General features: G+C 40.9%; 1 protein-coding gene across 1 annotated transcript in view; it reads left to right on the forward strand.

The window, feature by feature from the left end:
- Positions 1-277: 277 nt before the first annotated feature.
- The window catches only part of zanl (zonadhesin, like), a 96,703-nt gene continuing 80,815 nt past the window's right edge, over positions 278-16,165 (forward strand). The window contains 26 exon segments of the mRNA XM_085154205.1: positions 278-677; positions 1,317-1,342; positions 2,255-2,404; positions 2,514-2,779; positions 4,569-4,653; positions 4,742-4,894; positions 5,134-5,304; positions 5,404-5,501; positions 5,592-5,670; positions 5,780-5,881; positions 5,988-6,181; positions 7,072-7,213; positions 8,304-8,366; positions 8,369-8,547; positions 10,472-10,620; positions 11,102-11,230; positions 11,315-11,453; positions 11,643-11,726; positions 11,728-11,785; positions 12,186-12,382; positions 12,571-12,752; positions 13,016-13,034; positions 13,236-13,353; positions 13,629-13,753; positions 14,191-14,336; positions 15,063-15,170. Of these exon segments, the coding sequence (XP_085010331.1) occupies positions 607-677; positions 1,317-1,342; positions 2,255-2,404; positions 2,514-2,779; positions 4,569-4,653; positions 4,742-4,894; positions 5,134-5,304; positions 5,404-5,501; positions 5,592-5,670; positions 5,780-5,881; positions 5,988-6,181; positions 7,072-7,213; positions 8,304-8,366; positions 8,369-8,547; positions 10,472-10,620; positions 11,102-11,230; positions 11,315-11,453; positions 11,643-11,726; positions 11,728-11,785; positions 12,186-12,382; positions 12,571-12,752; positions 13,016-13,034; positions 13,236-13,353; positions 13,629-13,753; positions 14,191-14,336; positions 15,063-15,170 (3,233 nt within the window). The 5' untranslated portion in view covers positions 278-606.

Here is a 16,165-nt window from a genome sequence, read left to right on the forward strand (position 1 = left end):
TAGGTATATCAGATAAAGAAAAGGAATAGGAAATGCTGATGTGAGGTTTCGTGTTTGCTGCAGTATGAGCTGTCCTCACAACATGATTCCTTGAAGCTTAATGGTTGAGAGTCCATACAGTAGTCGGTCCACATCGTGTTAACGGTCCATCTGTAAGTTGGTGGTAAAGAAGAACAAATATGTGAACGCAAGTGGCCTTCCTAGAATCACTGTCAATATACATTACAAGCTAAACAGGTGTGTCCCTCTGATCAAAGTTTCATGTTTATTACACAATAAGCTTGATAATTTCTTACTGTACAAGATCTTTTTTATAATACGATCTTTGAGGAACATCCCCACCCTGCTTGTGAACTCCTGAGGTCAAAAGGCACACATGCACACACGTATCCAGTCACGCCTAACGGGAACACACCCTCTCCCTATCATTCACAGTTACTCATTTACTCATTTTGATACACAATATGCAGCAGTTCAGCATCCACACCACCTACTCAATTCATCCATCCTGGTTTCCACCCAGCATGCCCCTGACTCACCCCCAGCCTATAAAACGTCCTGTACTCTGTGTCTCTGTCTTCTTGCACTGGTATCTCAAAGTTAGCCATGGAAATATTAAAGTTTTTAATTTTCTTATTGTGGATGTGTGATTCCAGAGCAGGACAGTTACAGTACAGGTGAGTTCTTAATGCATAACAACCATATAATCAGTTAAGTTGCTAATTATTCATATAGCTGGATCCTTCTAATAAGTTATGACTTTATCGAGCAAGAAGGCGTCGTTTCTTTTCTGATTGTTGTCAATAGCTGCCTTCTCTAATAATTGCTTTAAGTGATCAGTAAGCCTAGAAAAGCACTCTTATGTATAAAAATGTAAGGCTTAAATCACAAATATATGTCATTATTGGACCTTTTTTTGTTAAGAATTGGGAATTTATTTAGTTATTTATTTCTACCTTTAACTTGACTTTCAGTTTCTTTGGATAACTCGGCCTTCTTTGGAATATGGAATGAATAAAGTGCTTCTTAAATGGACAAAATGAAGAGTTTCCTATTTCACAAATGACTGTCACGGCCCATCCATGTTCATGTGCTCATGTGCTTTTTGTAATTTGGCGAATTGTATCGCAGTAGTTGCACTTAATTAATTAACTCTGATGATGTGAGCCGCCACATGAATAACAGAGACACAGAGAATTCTGTTTGAAGCACATTTACTTTATGCACTTTGGCCTGTCTTCCACCATCAATGTTCCTTGGAGTGTGTCTTTTTTACTTTACTCTTACTTTAACCTGCACCTTTCTCTTGTTTGCAGTGCGCAGAATGAGCAGACAGAAGATGGTATGTTGGTTTTTTATCATCTACGACATGTTCAAGACACATAAAGTGCACTTATGGGTAACATACTATCACAGAGATGGGACATTAGTGCAACACTGTATCCAACACAGTCCCTGTGTTGGATTTGAACCTCTTTACAGCTCCTTATCTTAAGTAATGATAATAATGTCTGGCCTAAACATGTACAGAAAAATAAATAGTTGTCTCTCATTGTAGAATCGGTTTAATGTCTGTTACTGGGTTGTTAACTGTCAGTAATGATTAAGCATAGCTTGAAACCTCCATCCATCCATCTTCATTCGCTTTATCCGAGGCCGGGTCGCGGGGGCAGCAGCCTAAGCAAAGAGGCCCAGACCTCCCTCTCCCCAGCCACCTCCTCCATCTTATCCGGGGGAACACCAAGGCGTTCCCAGGCCAGCCGAGAGATATAATCTCTCCAGCATGTCCTGGGTCTGCCCCGGGGCCTCCTCCCGGTGGGACATGCCTGGAACACCTCACCCACGAGGTGCCCAGGGGGCATCCTTGTCAGATGCCCAAACCACCTCAGCTGGCTCCTTTCGATGTGGAGCAGCAGCGGCTCTACTCTGAGCCCCTCCCGGATGGCCGAACTTCTCACCCTATCTCTAAGGGAGAGGCCAGCCACCCTTCGGAGGAAGCTCATTTCCGCCGCTTGTATCCGCGATCTCGTTCTTTCGGTCACTACCCACAGCTCGTGGCCATAGGTGAGGGTAGGGACGTAGATCGACCGGTAAATTGAGAGCTTCGCTTTTACACTCAACTCCCTCTTCAGCTTGAAACCTGACACTAATAAACAGATGCTTGTTTGCATTTAAACACTTGAACTACTCTATCACAGAGAATTCTTTATGAACATGTTTGGCCTTGTGTTCTGTCTGTAATGTGTTTCTACAGCCGTAGTGGTGACTTCATGCGACTTTAACCAAGACAGTGGCCCATTCTGCGATTTCATCCAGGATAACACAGACAACAGTGACTGGACCCGGCACAGAGGTGAAACTCCCACAATTGGCACTGGTCCCAGTGGAGACTACCCTGATGGAGGTTTGCATGCTTTATTAAAAACACGTTTATTCCGTACTGAATGGGATTAATTAAGAGTTCAAAGGTGTAAACAAATAAACATGTTTCGTCTGTGTCCTTCTTTCTGCAGAGGGATACTACATCTATCACGAGGGTGACAATGTGTCTGATGGACAGAAAGCTCGCTTGCTGAGCCCTCCCATCACCTCATCAGCCTCTGAGATCTGTGTTCAGTTCAACTACTTCATGTACGGGACTGACAGTGCCAATAATTTGAGAATTCTGGCAAAATTACCCAGTAGTGAGGAAGAGGTGTGGAAGAGGACTGGAATCCAGAGTCCGACCTGGTTGAACGGCTCTGTTACCGTATCGAAAGCGAGCAGCCAGAGCATTACGGTGAGTGTTACCAGATCACTTTAACAACTTTAAACAGCATCAGCAGTAGCAACAGGAGCTTGGGACTTTAGCTATGAAGTGAAGTCATTCAGACACTAAACTCTCATCAGACATTAATAAGCTGCTTTAAACAGCTTTGGAAATATAGAAATCCTTTTTTATTAAGGAACTTAATTTAGTTTCATTTTGTCGCTGATAATTGAGAACAATTTTTCTACATGCCAAATGAATACACACAATAAGCAATATTTAGCATTTAAAACGTTGAAATGTTATTTAGGCACAAAGTACAAAGAACTGTGTACAAAATACTTGGAAACTCCTGGAAACACATGTTTTTGTAGAAATCCACAAGCAACTCCATGCTATTACAAAACAGACAGTCGAACGTAGTAATAGTCAACACACGTAAAGATTATTTTACAGCTGCTTTTATGTCTTTGTAATTGCAACAACAGCTGTAAAACAATCATTCAAAATGCTGAACGAGACAAGAACAGACAGATATGTGCTGAGGTTGAGACCGGCCCATGATAACGCTCTGCTCTTTAAAACATGTTCATAAAGTTTCGGGCCGTCACACCCACACAGTATTCTTAAGGAGTTGCTTAACGTCTAGTGTATCATATTTGATACATACAGTGTTTGGCACTTCCACATCATCAGTGTGAATTTTCCCCCTGAAAACCCTAAATCAATTGCACAAGATAAGCAAATACAAATTAAATGTCATATATAGAAATTGAAATGTGATTTATTTTTTAAAAACGTAAACAAAAGGAGGTTAAATAAACACTATTTTCAAAAAATTAAAATTTTCTGGCAATGATTTCATGATTCAGGGTTTAAAGGGTTAAAGTAACAGCTGTACTGTTTCCTACATTTTTTGCACAGTGCTTATCATTTAAGCACTGTGCACACAGCGGCGGTTTCCTCTGTGTGTCTATTTCTGGAGGAGTGGAATGATTCTTATCATGTTTCACATTTTATTGTTTGGCCAACTCGTCCACTTTGTCACGTGTAGACATGATTTTCAGCCTTTTTAAAGACTGCTTCCTAAAAGTTCACTGTAAAAATATTTTCAGGGCCCAAACATCAATGTGCTGAAAAACTGATGAAGCACAAAAAGTTATTCATCACTGACACTTGTTTATGTTGAGGTTGAGCTGACATAAAAACGTTTTGTTCACTTGCCCGCCAGACTTTTATTGGGCAACTAATCTCACTTGCAAATGTTTCCTTCCATCTCTAAAAGCATCAGAGCAATTTTCATTTTGATCAGAAAATGATGTTTAGATAAAATGACTATAGCTTTAAAAATTACTGTTAAAATATGATTGTTATTTACTATAAATTAATTAAAATTACTAGCAAATGGTGCAGATGGCCCCGCCCCTCCCTGAGCCTGGTTCTGCCGGAGGTTAAAAGGGAGTTTTTCCTTCCCACTGTCACCAAAAGTGCTGCTCATAGGGGGTCATATGATTGTTGGGTTTTTCTCTGTATGTATTATTGTAGCCTTACAATATAAAAGCGCCTTGAGGCGACTGTTGTTGTGATTGGCGCTGTATAAATAAACTGAATTGAATTGGATTACTTGGGTATCTGGAATAAAAGAAAATAAACCCTTAAGTCTTTTACCCCCCCCCCCTGTTTGTTTCTGCTCCTACCGCTTAGATGAAGATCAAGGCCTTATTGAAGAAAAACTCTTTCTTTATGTTACTGTGTATATTATGTATATAAATCTCTAGCTTTTTTTGTGTAGGGTGATATTTTCTTTGCATGTCTACAGATCGTCTTTGAGGCTCAGAGAGGCTTATCTTCTTCTTGTGATTCAGCTTTGGACAACATCGTCATCACTGAAGGAGCATGTCCCTGTGAGTTCACACACATGCACATAAAGACACACACACACACACACACACAATCACATTTTGAGCTGATATATAAATGTTTTGTTCACAGCTTGTATTTTTGGCTGTGATTTTGACACTTTCGATGACCTCTGTGGATGGACGACTCAAACTGAGGATCCCAATATGTTTGGCTTCAGTCAGTGGACAGGAGGAACTGACACTGAAGGCACTGGACCTGATGATGACTTTTCAAAACCTGGTTGTAAGTGATTTTTCTTTGTGAGGTCTAAATGGAAGTGAATGTTTTACCAAGACTGGCTCTATTTTCCTCTTGCAATATTTGCAAAACATAGAACGCTGCTTTCTGGCCTGGTTAAGCACTAACTGACAATAAATCAGAAATATAATAACAATTCTACTAATAATTTACAGTTATTACTACTAGTAGTAGTAATATTATTTGTATTGTTATTTGTATGCTTTTAACCCTTACACATGTAGTTGGATCCTATCTGTTGTTGGATTCTCTCGACACTATACCTGGAGCCAGTGCTCAGATCACAAGTCCTTTAACAACTCCCTCCTCCTCTGCATGTCTCGAGCTTACCTTCCACTACTACCTGTATGGCACTAGTACTACTATGCAGATCAGTGTCCACACGATCACCACAGGTAAAAGAAAAAAAGGTGCACTATCATAATAGAAGAATGTTTGACCAAAAGCTAAAAAAAGAGGAAAATCATTTTTTGAATTGTTTTTCTCTTTACCAGATGAAACCCTCGGACCTGCTCTCTTCACTGTAACGGGGAACCAGGGACAAGGCTGGAAGCCGGCAAACGTCCGCTTTCTGGGAAATAATGCTATTAAGGTAAATAGTAGAACACCACAAGTCTCTTTATGTGTGTATTCCTGTGTGTGCACAGGCTTCACATCATATGCACATTTATATTCATTTCAGTTTGCAATTGTGGGTACCTATGGAGAAACGCCTGAGACAGATATTGCTATCGATGCTGTTTGTATCATGACCTGCACAGGTGAGAAATCAACCTGTTTAATTTGCCTTCTTGCACATTCAGAACCTTCAAAAATATGGATTAGTTGTGTCGGTGTTTACATGAGAAACTATATCTGTTTCATTTATAGGTCAACCTAGTACACCCAAACCACCAACTGCTGCTCCAACTACACCCAAAACAACAACACCCAAACCACCAACTCCTGAACAAACTACATCTAAACCACCAAGTAAGACTAGTTTTATCAGATATTTCCATTAATACTTCATTCCAGAAGTCCAGAAGTTCTTTCATTCATGCTCCTTTTTATTTTCCATCTTATTCTTTCTATCCAGACCCCTGTCCTCCTAACGCAGAGTATATAGAGTGCGGTCCAGCTTGTATACCCACCTGTATGGAACCCTCCACCAATTGCTCCGGCTCCTGTATCAGTGGCTGCTTCTGCAAACCAGGCTTTGTTTTTAAGGGACGGCGTTGCATACCACTGGAGAGTTGTGGCTGTTTAGACGATGAGAATAACTATTATGAGGTCAGATGTCCTATTTATATATCCTACATAAATTCCCGGTTGGTAAACACAGATATACAGTCGACCTCTGCCTATTCAGTATTTGTTGATTTTTCTGTGGAATGTAACTCTAAATTATTGGCATAAAATTTGCCTATTTGTGGATTTTTTCATAAAGCATATCTAAAATATTCACTAGTTATTTTCATTAGGGTGATGATTTAAGTTATATATTTCATGTTTGAACTATTAAAACAGGCAGTTATAAGCATTTTTAGAGGGCGTTCTTAAGTATTCCCAGAGTGAGTGTGGTCCCTAACCACAATCGGGGGTCGACTGTAGTAACAAAATAGCAAGCATAAGTTGTATTTCAGGTCCCTCTTCTGTGAAACCAGCCCTCAGTTTAGATTTGCGAAACAGACGCCCTCCCTGCTTTTAACATTATGCTTACAATTTTTTGATAAAGCTCATAGTTAGGGTTGAAGCAGGTGACCCTAAAATCTCACTTAGTTATACTGCAATAGGTCAAGGCTACTAAGGCGTTCGTATGATACACTGAATGTTTCTTCTTCTTCGATTAACTATTTTCACTTTTTGGGTTTATTTATAAAACACTTTGCATCTCATCATTACTTATCTGGCTATGTTCCATAGTGTGTCTTTTTTCTTATTTGCCTTTATTTCTCTTTTTCTCACCTCCAACCCGTCACAGCAGATGGCTACTCCTCACTGTGCCTGGTTTGGCAGGGATTTCTTCCTGTCAAAAGGGAGTTTTTCCTTCCCATTGTTGTGAGAAATAAAATAAATCTAGAGGCGACTACTGTTGTTAAATAACTAAAAATGGAATGAATTGAATAATATGTAATTATACACCACGCTTTCTTAGTTTTGATTGTGTTAATTCTTTTCAGCCTGGTGAGATCGTATTTGGAGATGGCTGCACAAAGCTGTGTCGCTGTGCAGGGAACTACACTTTGGAATGTGTTGATAACTCCTGTGACCCCACTGAAGAGTGTCGGGAAGTTAATGGTGTTGCGGGCTGTTATCCTAAAGGTAATAATGTTTGGCAACAAAAAATTTGTCCTGAAACTACAACATGCATCTTAAAATGTGTAATTTTAATAGATGGATATGCAATGGATGGTCTAGCCACATCTAAAGACAAAAATATTTGAAAGTAGTCATGCCCACCACTACCACTCCACTGTTCAAAGATTATTGATATAATACTCCAAAAGTTGATTCTATTCATTTGGAAGTGGCGTTTTTGTGGGAGAAATGTTTCGTCACTCATCCAAGTGACTTCTTCAGTCTCAGCTGACTGCAGGTTTCAATCTTATAAACAGTACATTTGCATAATGACTGAAACCAGCCCAGTGAAGGAACAATGGGCTGTGAGGTCAGTTCCTTAATCTAAGGAGCTTGGAAAGAAAAAGCGTCTGGACTTCTTTAAGTTGCTTGAAGATGTTTCACCTCTCAGAAGCTTCTTCAGTTCTAGCGTCAAATGGTGGAGAGTCCCAGATTTAAGCCCTGTGGGAGTAACCCCACCGAGAGGGACAAAGGACCCCCTAATGATCCTCTAACTAATCACATGAGTCAAGGTGTGAAAATGAGTGTAGGTCACAATCAGCCAAGGTTTGGGGTGAGCTCATTGTAAAACCTAGCCCCACTATATCATGTGATTTCCTGAGGTCAGATGGCCCAGGATGTGAGTGGGTGTTAAGGCATCTGGGAAGGATCTCAAAACTGCATTATAGATGGCAGACAGTTGGTGTCATAAACCCCACCCTGTGTTCAAAGATGCTCATTCACAGTGGACATAGATGGCTTCTTTCACTCCTCTTTCAAACCATCTATCTTCTCTGTCCAAAATGTGGACATTGGCATCCTCTTAGGGACACTCTCAATAGGGCTTAAAAGTTTATGACTGTCCACCAGTTGCTCTTAGAACTGAAGAAGCTGAAGAGGTGAAATATCTTAAAGAAAAGTCCAGACACTTTTCTTTCCAAGGTCCTTGGACTATGATGACCTGGATGACTGAAAACCTTCACGGACAAATCTGTCTTAAATTCTTGGTTACATCAATACATTACATTCGTATCAAAATGCCAATATACCATTTATCTCTTGTTATTTTCTTTAGGAACATCCACGTGCGTCGCATCTGGCGATCCACACTACACCAGCTTTGACAAACGCAAATATGACTTATGGGCAACTGCAGCTATCTGATGTCTAGTCCATGCAATGACACAACTGTGCCCTACTTTGAGGTCCATACTGACAATGAAAACCGGTATAACAGGCCGACCATCTCCTATGTGAATGCCGTACATGTATACGCACAGATGATAAAGATCTCCATTCTCAAAGGTGGCACTGTGCAGGTAAGACATGAGAGGAAGACACAGGATGTTTTGCATGTGAAAACCAATCACGCTTTCACATTATCAGGCACTACTGCATTACAAACAAACATCATTCTGTGGTACAAATCACTGCACATGCTCAGGAACACTTCTGAAAACCACTGCAATGGAAAGAAACTTGCACTTACACTTAGCACTTAGCACACGTTCAGGAGTTGAGTGATCACATTTTTTGAGCACCAGGTTTCGCTAGCTACCAGTGCCATCGGAATAACAATGGTTCAATAGTCTGATCTTGATCCTAACATTCAGGGAGGTCGAGTTCCAAATAGGTTAGAGATAGGTCCTTCTCTCACCCCAACCAGTCGCAGCAGATGGCTGCCCCTCCCTAAGACTGGTTCTGCCGCAGGTTTCTTCCTGTTAAAAGTCGCCTTTGTCGCCAAAGTGCTTGCTCATAGGGGGTCATATAATTGTTGGGTTTGTTCTCTGTATGCGTTATTATAGGGTCTACCTTCAAATATAAAGCACCTTGAGGCGACTGTTGTGATTTGGCACTATATAAATAAAATTGAATTAAATTGAATAGAACTGGAAGCATCTGAAGACTTCGGCCGCCTTCCCTACTCTGAAGTCGCATCCTTGTCTGATGTCAGTATTGATCTTGAAGAAATCCGTTGAGAAATCATCTCTCCGGACGCAGCAGCGGGAGTTGGAGTAGAGACCACAAAAGGCATCTACAAACTGCTGGGGGACTCCATATTGACGTAAGATAGCCCTTAGAGTCAGCCGTCTCAAAGTCGATGAAATTAATAGAAATCTTCTTTTGGTATTACGATGTTTGTTCAATGATCATGCGGAGGGTGACGATTTGGTTGACTCAGGACTGGCCACTCCGAAAGCCAGTCTGCTCTTCTCCCAGTCGTTCGCCCACTGCACATTGTAGCAAACTCAAAAGAATGAGGAAAAGCACTTTCCCGGGTACCGACAGCAATGTGATGCCCTGCCAGTTGTTACAGTCGCCCAAATCACCTTCCTTCCGAAGTTTGATGATGACTGGGATCCACCGTAATTGAGCATTTCAGGGAGGATCTCGTCCAGGCCAGCGGCCTTTCCACTCTTGAGGAATCGGATCGCTTTCTTGACTTCGGCGTGTGTTTGACTCAACACACGCCGAATAGACGTCTTGCTCAGCTACGGTGAGCGGGACTCGTCCATTTTTCTCTTGGATTTGGACGCAGCAGCCACTGCAAGCCCCAGTTAGATCTCGTACAATGCGACATAAGGTTCAGGTATCGTTCGGCTACTTCTTGGGCTTCCATGCCTTTGGTTTCGATCCACTCTCACTTGTCACACCGGCAGCTGCATTTGACCTGTCCGATAAGGTCTTAGTATGCAGCCATGGCCCTCTTATGCTGCTCTGCAGGAGCATGCGGGTCAGAGGCCAGCTGGTCCTGAACCAACTTCACCAAACAACTTTGAACGAGAAGACTTTTGACAGCGTCCACCGGTTTGGGACTGGCAACGGCGGAGTTGATGTAAAGAAAACAAACATATAATAAGAGCCAGAAAGGCTTCCATACCACATCACCAAAACCAACTACACCCAAACCAAGAACTCCTGGGCCAACTACACCCAGACCCAAACAAACAATTCAAGGACCGGTTGTGATTTTGTTGCGTTAATGTAACACATCTATAAATGTGCCCATGTGCCAATTGTTATTGAAATGGGTTAAAGTGGAATCAAGTTGAAGATAATCCATTTTTATGTTGTTCTTCTTTTTTTTTATGTCTTAATCTGTTGTTCAGACATCATTGCAATGATGAGGGAACGTTTCTTTTTAGTTACAGTTAGTAATGTTGTGACATGGGTAATTCGAAAATGAAAATGTTGGCTAATAATTGACCAGATTTGATGTACTGTGCCTATTTTCCCATACAGGTTAATGGGACCAATGTCAATCTGCCACTGTCCCCGGCCCCTGGTATTTCTGTGTTCAAGTCAGGAAAACACTACACTGTCTCCATGAACTTTGGTGTGACGGTTCGCTATGATGGAAACGCCTTCATGGACATCAAAGTAATCGAAGAGTGAGTGAAGACCAAATTCATGGTTTCCTTATAAAGTGGTGTTTTAATCACAAGTTCACCAGTCCAGAAATCTACATCCATACTGATACAACTAAAAATATAACACATATTCATATACTGAACATGACTCCTTTATCTGTAAGGAATACTAAGGCGATAAAAACAGAGATTAATGACACAGCTAGGATATTTTATTTAAACAATTTAGCGGGGGCAACACAAACAGCTCCCTCAAGCTCCCTCCCTTCAAGAAAAAAAATCACACAAAACTTCTAATTTCCTGACTAGTTAATTCTATGCTGATGCTATCAAACGCATCAAATGTACATGTCTGATCTTTTAGTCTTACTAATGTGTGGGGTTTAGTCTACGGCTGAAAAGAAACTTGGCTGGAATTAAAACACGTTGTGAGATGTAGTTCTGGCTGACTTGTTAGTCTTTCTTGCATAAGACACTAACAGTCATTTTCTGCAATCTGCAGCTATCAGAACAAGCTGTGTGGCCTGTGTGGCAACTATGATGGAGATACTAAAGATGACTTCCGCAAACCAGATGGAAGCTTAGCTGAAAATGCCAATGACTTTGGACACAGTTGGAACATGGATCCAGAGTGAGTATTGCAGAGATGCAAGTGTAAGAAACATTTACCATTGACAAAAGACAAATGTTCTTAGATGATGGTCTGTCTTGACAGATGTAATGGGAAACCCAACACTACCATCCCTGGGTGCAATGAAGAAGAACAGGAACTGTATGAAAGCTCTGGATATTGTGGCATTCTGCTGGACAAAAATGGACCTTTTGCTGTGTGCCATCCCAAAGTCAACCCCAATGTATGTTCATGTAGAGGATAGTGCACATATAATAAACAAATGTGGAACAGGTCCTTATTCTGAGCTTGTTGTATTTGTGTATGTGTGTGTGCATTCAGGGTGAAAATGTGATATTAGTAATAGTGGAATAATTTCAATATGTGGTCACACAATATAAAGCATTGTAACAAAGTGATTGTTTGTTCTCAGAACTACTTCAGGGACTGTGTCTTTGACTTGTGTGAGCTGGATGGTGCCAAGCCCATTTTGTGTGAAGCCATTGAAGCCTATGTCCAATGAATGCCAAGATCGTGGGGTCAACCTTGGACCATGGAGGAATGAAACCTTCTGCCGTGAGTATTGGAAGGACAAATGATTTAATTTAGTAGAAAAATATCTTTAGGTACATCATTAGGTAAAAATCAGCTTGGCTGAGTAGTTGGGAGAAAATAACACAAAAAAGTTTATGTCAGTTTTGACTTGTGGAAGAGTACTTCATACGGGCTTCCTACTCACTAAAGTTAACTGAGGGAGTGCTGCTTTAGCATACCTAGTTGGGCAGACAACATATGCCAAGAGGCTGCAGGAGACTGGGTTACCACCAAACTCAAACAATTTAGTTACACGGAAGACAACACAGCTGGAAGTGCCAAAGACGTATCTCTTTTCTTGTGAAAAGCTGTCATTTTATATTTTAACCAGCACATACTTTTGTTTCCTATCACTAACTTCAACCTCTTGTGGTCTGCTTAGCACTGAGCTGTCCCCCAAACAGCCACTACGAACCTTGTGCAGATCCTTGTCAGGAAACATGCTTTGGAAAACCCCCCTCCTGCTCTGGTCCCTGCTCTGAGTCCTGTGTGTGTGATCCCAGCTATGTCCTGAGTGCTGGCAAGTGCGTTAAGGAGAACATGTGTGGCTGCAACCACACGAATGGCCAGTATTATGAGGTATGGTGAAGTGGGTCTGATAGGCCGGCAGTGAATCATTTGGTCCTTTGTATTTCAAGTCAGGTCACTTGCAGTCTCTTTATGTCCTCTCTAAAACAACATTTTCATACATACATGCATAAAATGATCTACAAAGAATCATATGTGCCTGCTATGCTTAATTGACAATTTTGTTGTCTGTTTGTCAGCCTGGAGAGGAGTTTTTTGAGGAAGACTGCAAGCAAAAATGTTGGTGTGGTGCAGCTGGAATTACCTGTGAAGCCTCTGAATGCCCCCCAATGCATGAATGTAAACTTCAGGATGGAGAGCTGGGCTGCTATCCTACGAGTATGTTTGTAATGTTCACACCTAAAAAAAACACAGCAAAGCTGTAGCCATTATATTCTAAGTAGGTTTCCAGATCTCATGGGTTGGACTGCCAACCTGAAAAGTTTTGCAACTGTGTTTGACGTGATGCTGTAGACTTTGTCAAAGTCCTCAAACTAGCATTTTCTATCCCTGCTCTAATATACATAATTAGACTGAGTAATGGAAGATAGAGAAGCACAACCCAGAGGTGTCTTTTACTTTCAATAACAGTGAAATATTTATGTGTGTGTTGCTGTTATGTTTCTTTTGCTCTCTTCTGTACAGTTTGTCTATAACAACACTTGTTACATGCATTTCTTTATAATACAAAATCACAGAGTTGCAGAAATTTTTGTCTAGTCAGGAAATGATATATTCTTTGCATCTATTTTAATGCCAGTATAAGTCCAAAGCAACAGTGAACTGCACTGTTATTAGGTAATTGTTCTACAGTGGCTTCATCTGTGTTTCAGTCTGATGTTTCTGATGTTTTTCCCTCTCTCAGGCTTTCCAGGATTGTGTAGTTTCTGGGGATCCACACTATAACACCTTTGACAAGAAGTTCTACAGCTTCATGGGAACCTGTACTTACACACTGGCCAGAACCTGTAGGAACAGCACAGGTACAAACTATTTTGAGACATTTATTCATTAAGATGTTTGGGTTTCATTGCACCTGTTCTAGTCTTGCCACACCACACGCACAAATTAAAGTTTAAATTTACTCATTTATTATTTTAATCGCAAAGCATGACAGATGTTGTTTTCATTCACGTTTGCTGCAAAAAGAAGACACTGAATGTCAGTGGTGGTTTGTATGTTAATGCCAATATCTGCCAATATTCACCTTTAATATAAACACACAATATTCCTGATTGTCGTGGTCTTCCCTGTGCAGGCCCTTGGTTCTCTGTGGAGGCAAAGAATGAAGAGAGAGGAGTTGCAGGAGTGTCATACCTGAGGAAGCTATATGTGACAGTGGATGGAATTACTGTGACCCTGATGAAGAGCAGTAGAACACTGGTCAGTATATGAATGAATTACTATCTCTTGTATTTCCCATCTTTAAGTAAAATGTGTGCCAATAGACATCCCACACACTAGTTGTATCATCACCATGGATGTCTTATGTCTACACATAACTGACATTTTAGCAAAGAACTCAAATTATATCTTTAGTTACTTTGTTGCTAACAGCATGTAAAAAAAAAAACAAACAGATTTTTCCCATTTTGTCAGTTGAATCTATGCCGAAGATAACACAGTGTGATAGGCATAAAGCAATATCTGTCTTGCTTGTTAAAACTATACAAAGTCTGTTTTTGCCTGATATACTGCACATTCCACACTCTTTGTACTTTTATACTCCCTGACCTGTCCACCAATTAGACGTTTACACAGTCTGTTTAACATCTTTATGTTCTTATATTCTTAACATCTTTTCTTCATCACTGAATCAGGTGAACGGAGTACGGGTGGCTCTGCCCCACTCCCCCTCTCCTCTCATGTCTATTAGTCTTGCTGGTCAGTTCATCACGCTTCAAACATCCTTTGGCCTGAGGGTGCGTTGGGATGGAAACCATTATGCCCAGATCTCAGTTCCCAGGTTAGTATAAATATTGGTTTGAACTATTTTGATATTGTAGAACTTCTTTTTATTTGCTTCACACATTCATACACTACACCTGACCACTGTCTCCATTGCCCCATCATTCTGTTTTTGATGACCACTTTCCTCCGATGCAACCATAACCTAACGATCTGAAGAAACTCTGATAGATAACGATCTAAACTGCTGAACGTCACCAGTTGTTTTATCTATGTTGTGAAAACTTTAAAAAAACATAGCAGTCCATTTGTGTGCATATTGTGGACATATGCAACTTTTAATATATACTAACGATGCCCTGGTTTATTGTATCAGGGATTTTTGCATTCTCTTCATTTGTTTCTAGAATTACAACAAAAGGCCAAGCAACACCTTATTAAACATTGCAAATATTCTTAAGCTTGTCTTATTTTAATCCTACATATCCTGCCTTGACTTTGTCCTACCAGCTCCTACTATGACCAAATGTGTGGCCTTTGTGGTGACTATGATGGGAACCCAGACAATGACTTCACTAAACCAGATGGCACTGTGGCAGGAAATAGTAATGACTTTGGGAACAGCTGGGCAGACCAAAGACGATGAAGATGACTCGTGAGTTCAAACATATCTATCTTTCTGTCTTTTGGATTTCTTCTGGTTATGTCTTTTGTTACCTTACTGTCGGACTCTATCTGACAAACTGAAAAGGATGTACCTGTGTTTTGTATTTGTATTGACCAGATGTACCCCAGGAACAAAGCCTGATCCAGACTGTGACCCCAACTTGGAAGCTGAAGTTGTAAAACCAGAGAAATGTGGTAAAATTACAGACCCTACTGGACCCTTCCGGTAAGAATTCACAACCCCTCCACTTTTGGTTATCGGCTTGGTTAAACTGATGGGATTCCTGGGATTTTACAACATTTTTTTCCTGATCTTATAAAATCATGAAATAGATGGCAGCATGCCTGGTAATCACCCAACTGACCTGTAAAATATGAATAAATCTTTTCAATACTATTACTGTAATGCTGTAATGAACCCTTCTGGCACTGGGATGCCAGTTTTGTTCTTTGTCCCTCATTCTCAAACGCAGCAGCAAGTTTTTACCAATGGACTTGACAGTTTATCTCCATCTATCGTTACAAAAAACATGTGATACCAGGTTCTTTCTTCCAGTTCTCCCAGTTTCCCTTCCCCTCTTTCCCTCCCTCGCAAAATGCAGCAGCATGCTTCTTGGCACTTAGGATGTCAGGCTATCCTTCTCTATCCCTCCTTCACAAATGCAGGAGCAAGCTTTTAGCACCTGGGTTGCCAGTTTCCTCTTCCCTCCCTCCCTTTTTCACAAAAATGCAGCAGCAATGTTTTTTGGCACTGGAATACCAGGTTCTCTTTCTCTGTCCTCCTCTTTCAAATGTACCAGCAAGCTTTGGGCCCAGGGATTCTGAGTTTCTTTCTCTGTTTCCTCCTGTACAAATGAAGCAGCAGGCTTTTAGCACTGGGATGCCATGTTTCTCTTTCTCTTGTCCCTCCTTTACAAATCCAGCAGCATGCTTTTTGCAATGGTATTCACAGGTTCTATTTCTCTGTCCGTCTTTTTCAAATTTGCCAGCATACATCTGGCACCGGGATGCCAGGTTGCTTTACCTTCATTTCGCAGTAGCAAGCTTTTTCTTCCCTCCTATCTCTCCTGAGCAAAATGCAGCAGCCTGCTCTTTGGCACCTGGAAGCCAGTTTCTCTTCCCTCTATCCTTCTTTCACAAATGTAGCAGCAAGCTTTCCCCAATAACTTGAATGCCAGGGTCCATGCATTCTATCTATCTTTCACAAAATGTAACAATGCA

This window comes from Neolamprologus multifasciatus, chromosome 3 (genome assembly GCF_963576455.1).
Source record: "Neolamprologus multifasciatus chromosome 3, fNeoMul1.2, whole genome shotgun sequence".
Taxonomy (NCBI): Eukaryota; Metazoa; Chordata; class Actinopteri; order Cichliformes; family Cichlidae; genus Neolamprologus; species Neolamprologus multifasciatus.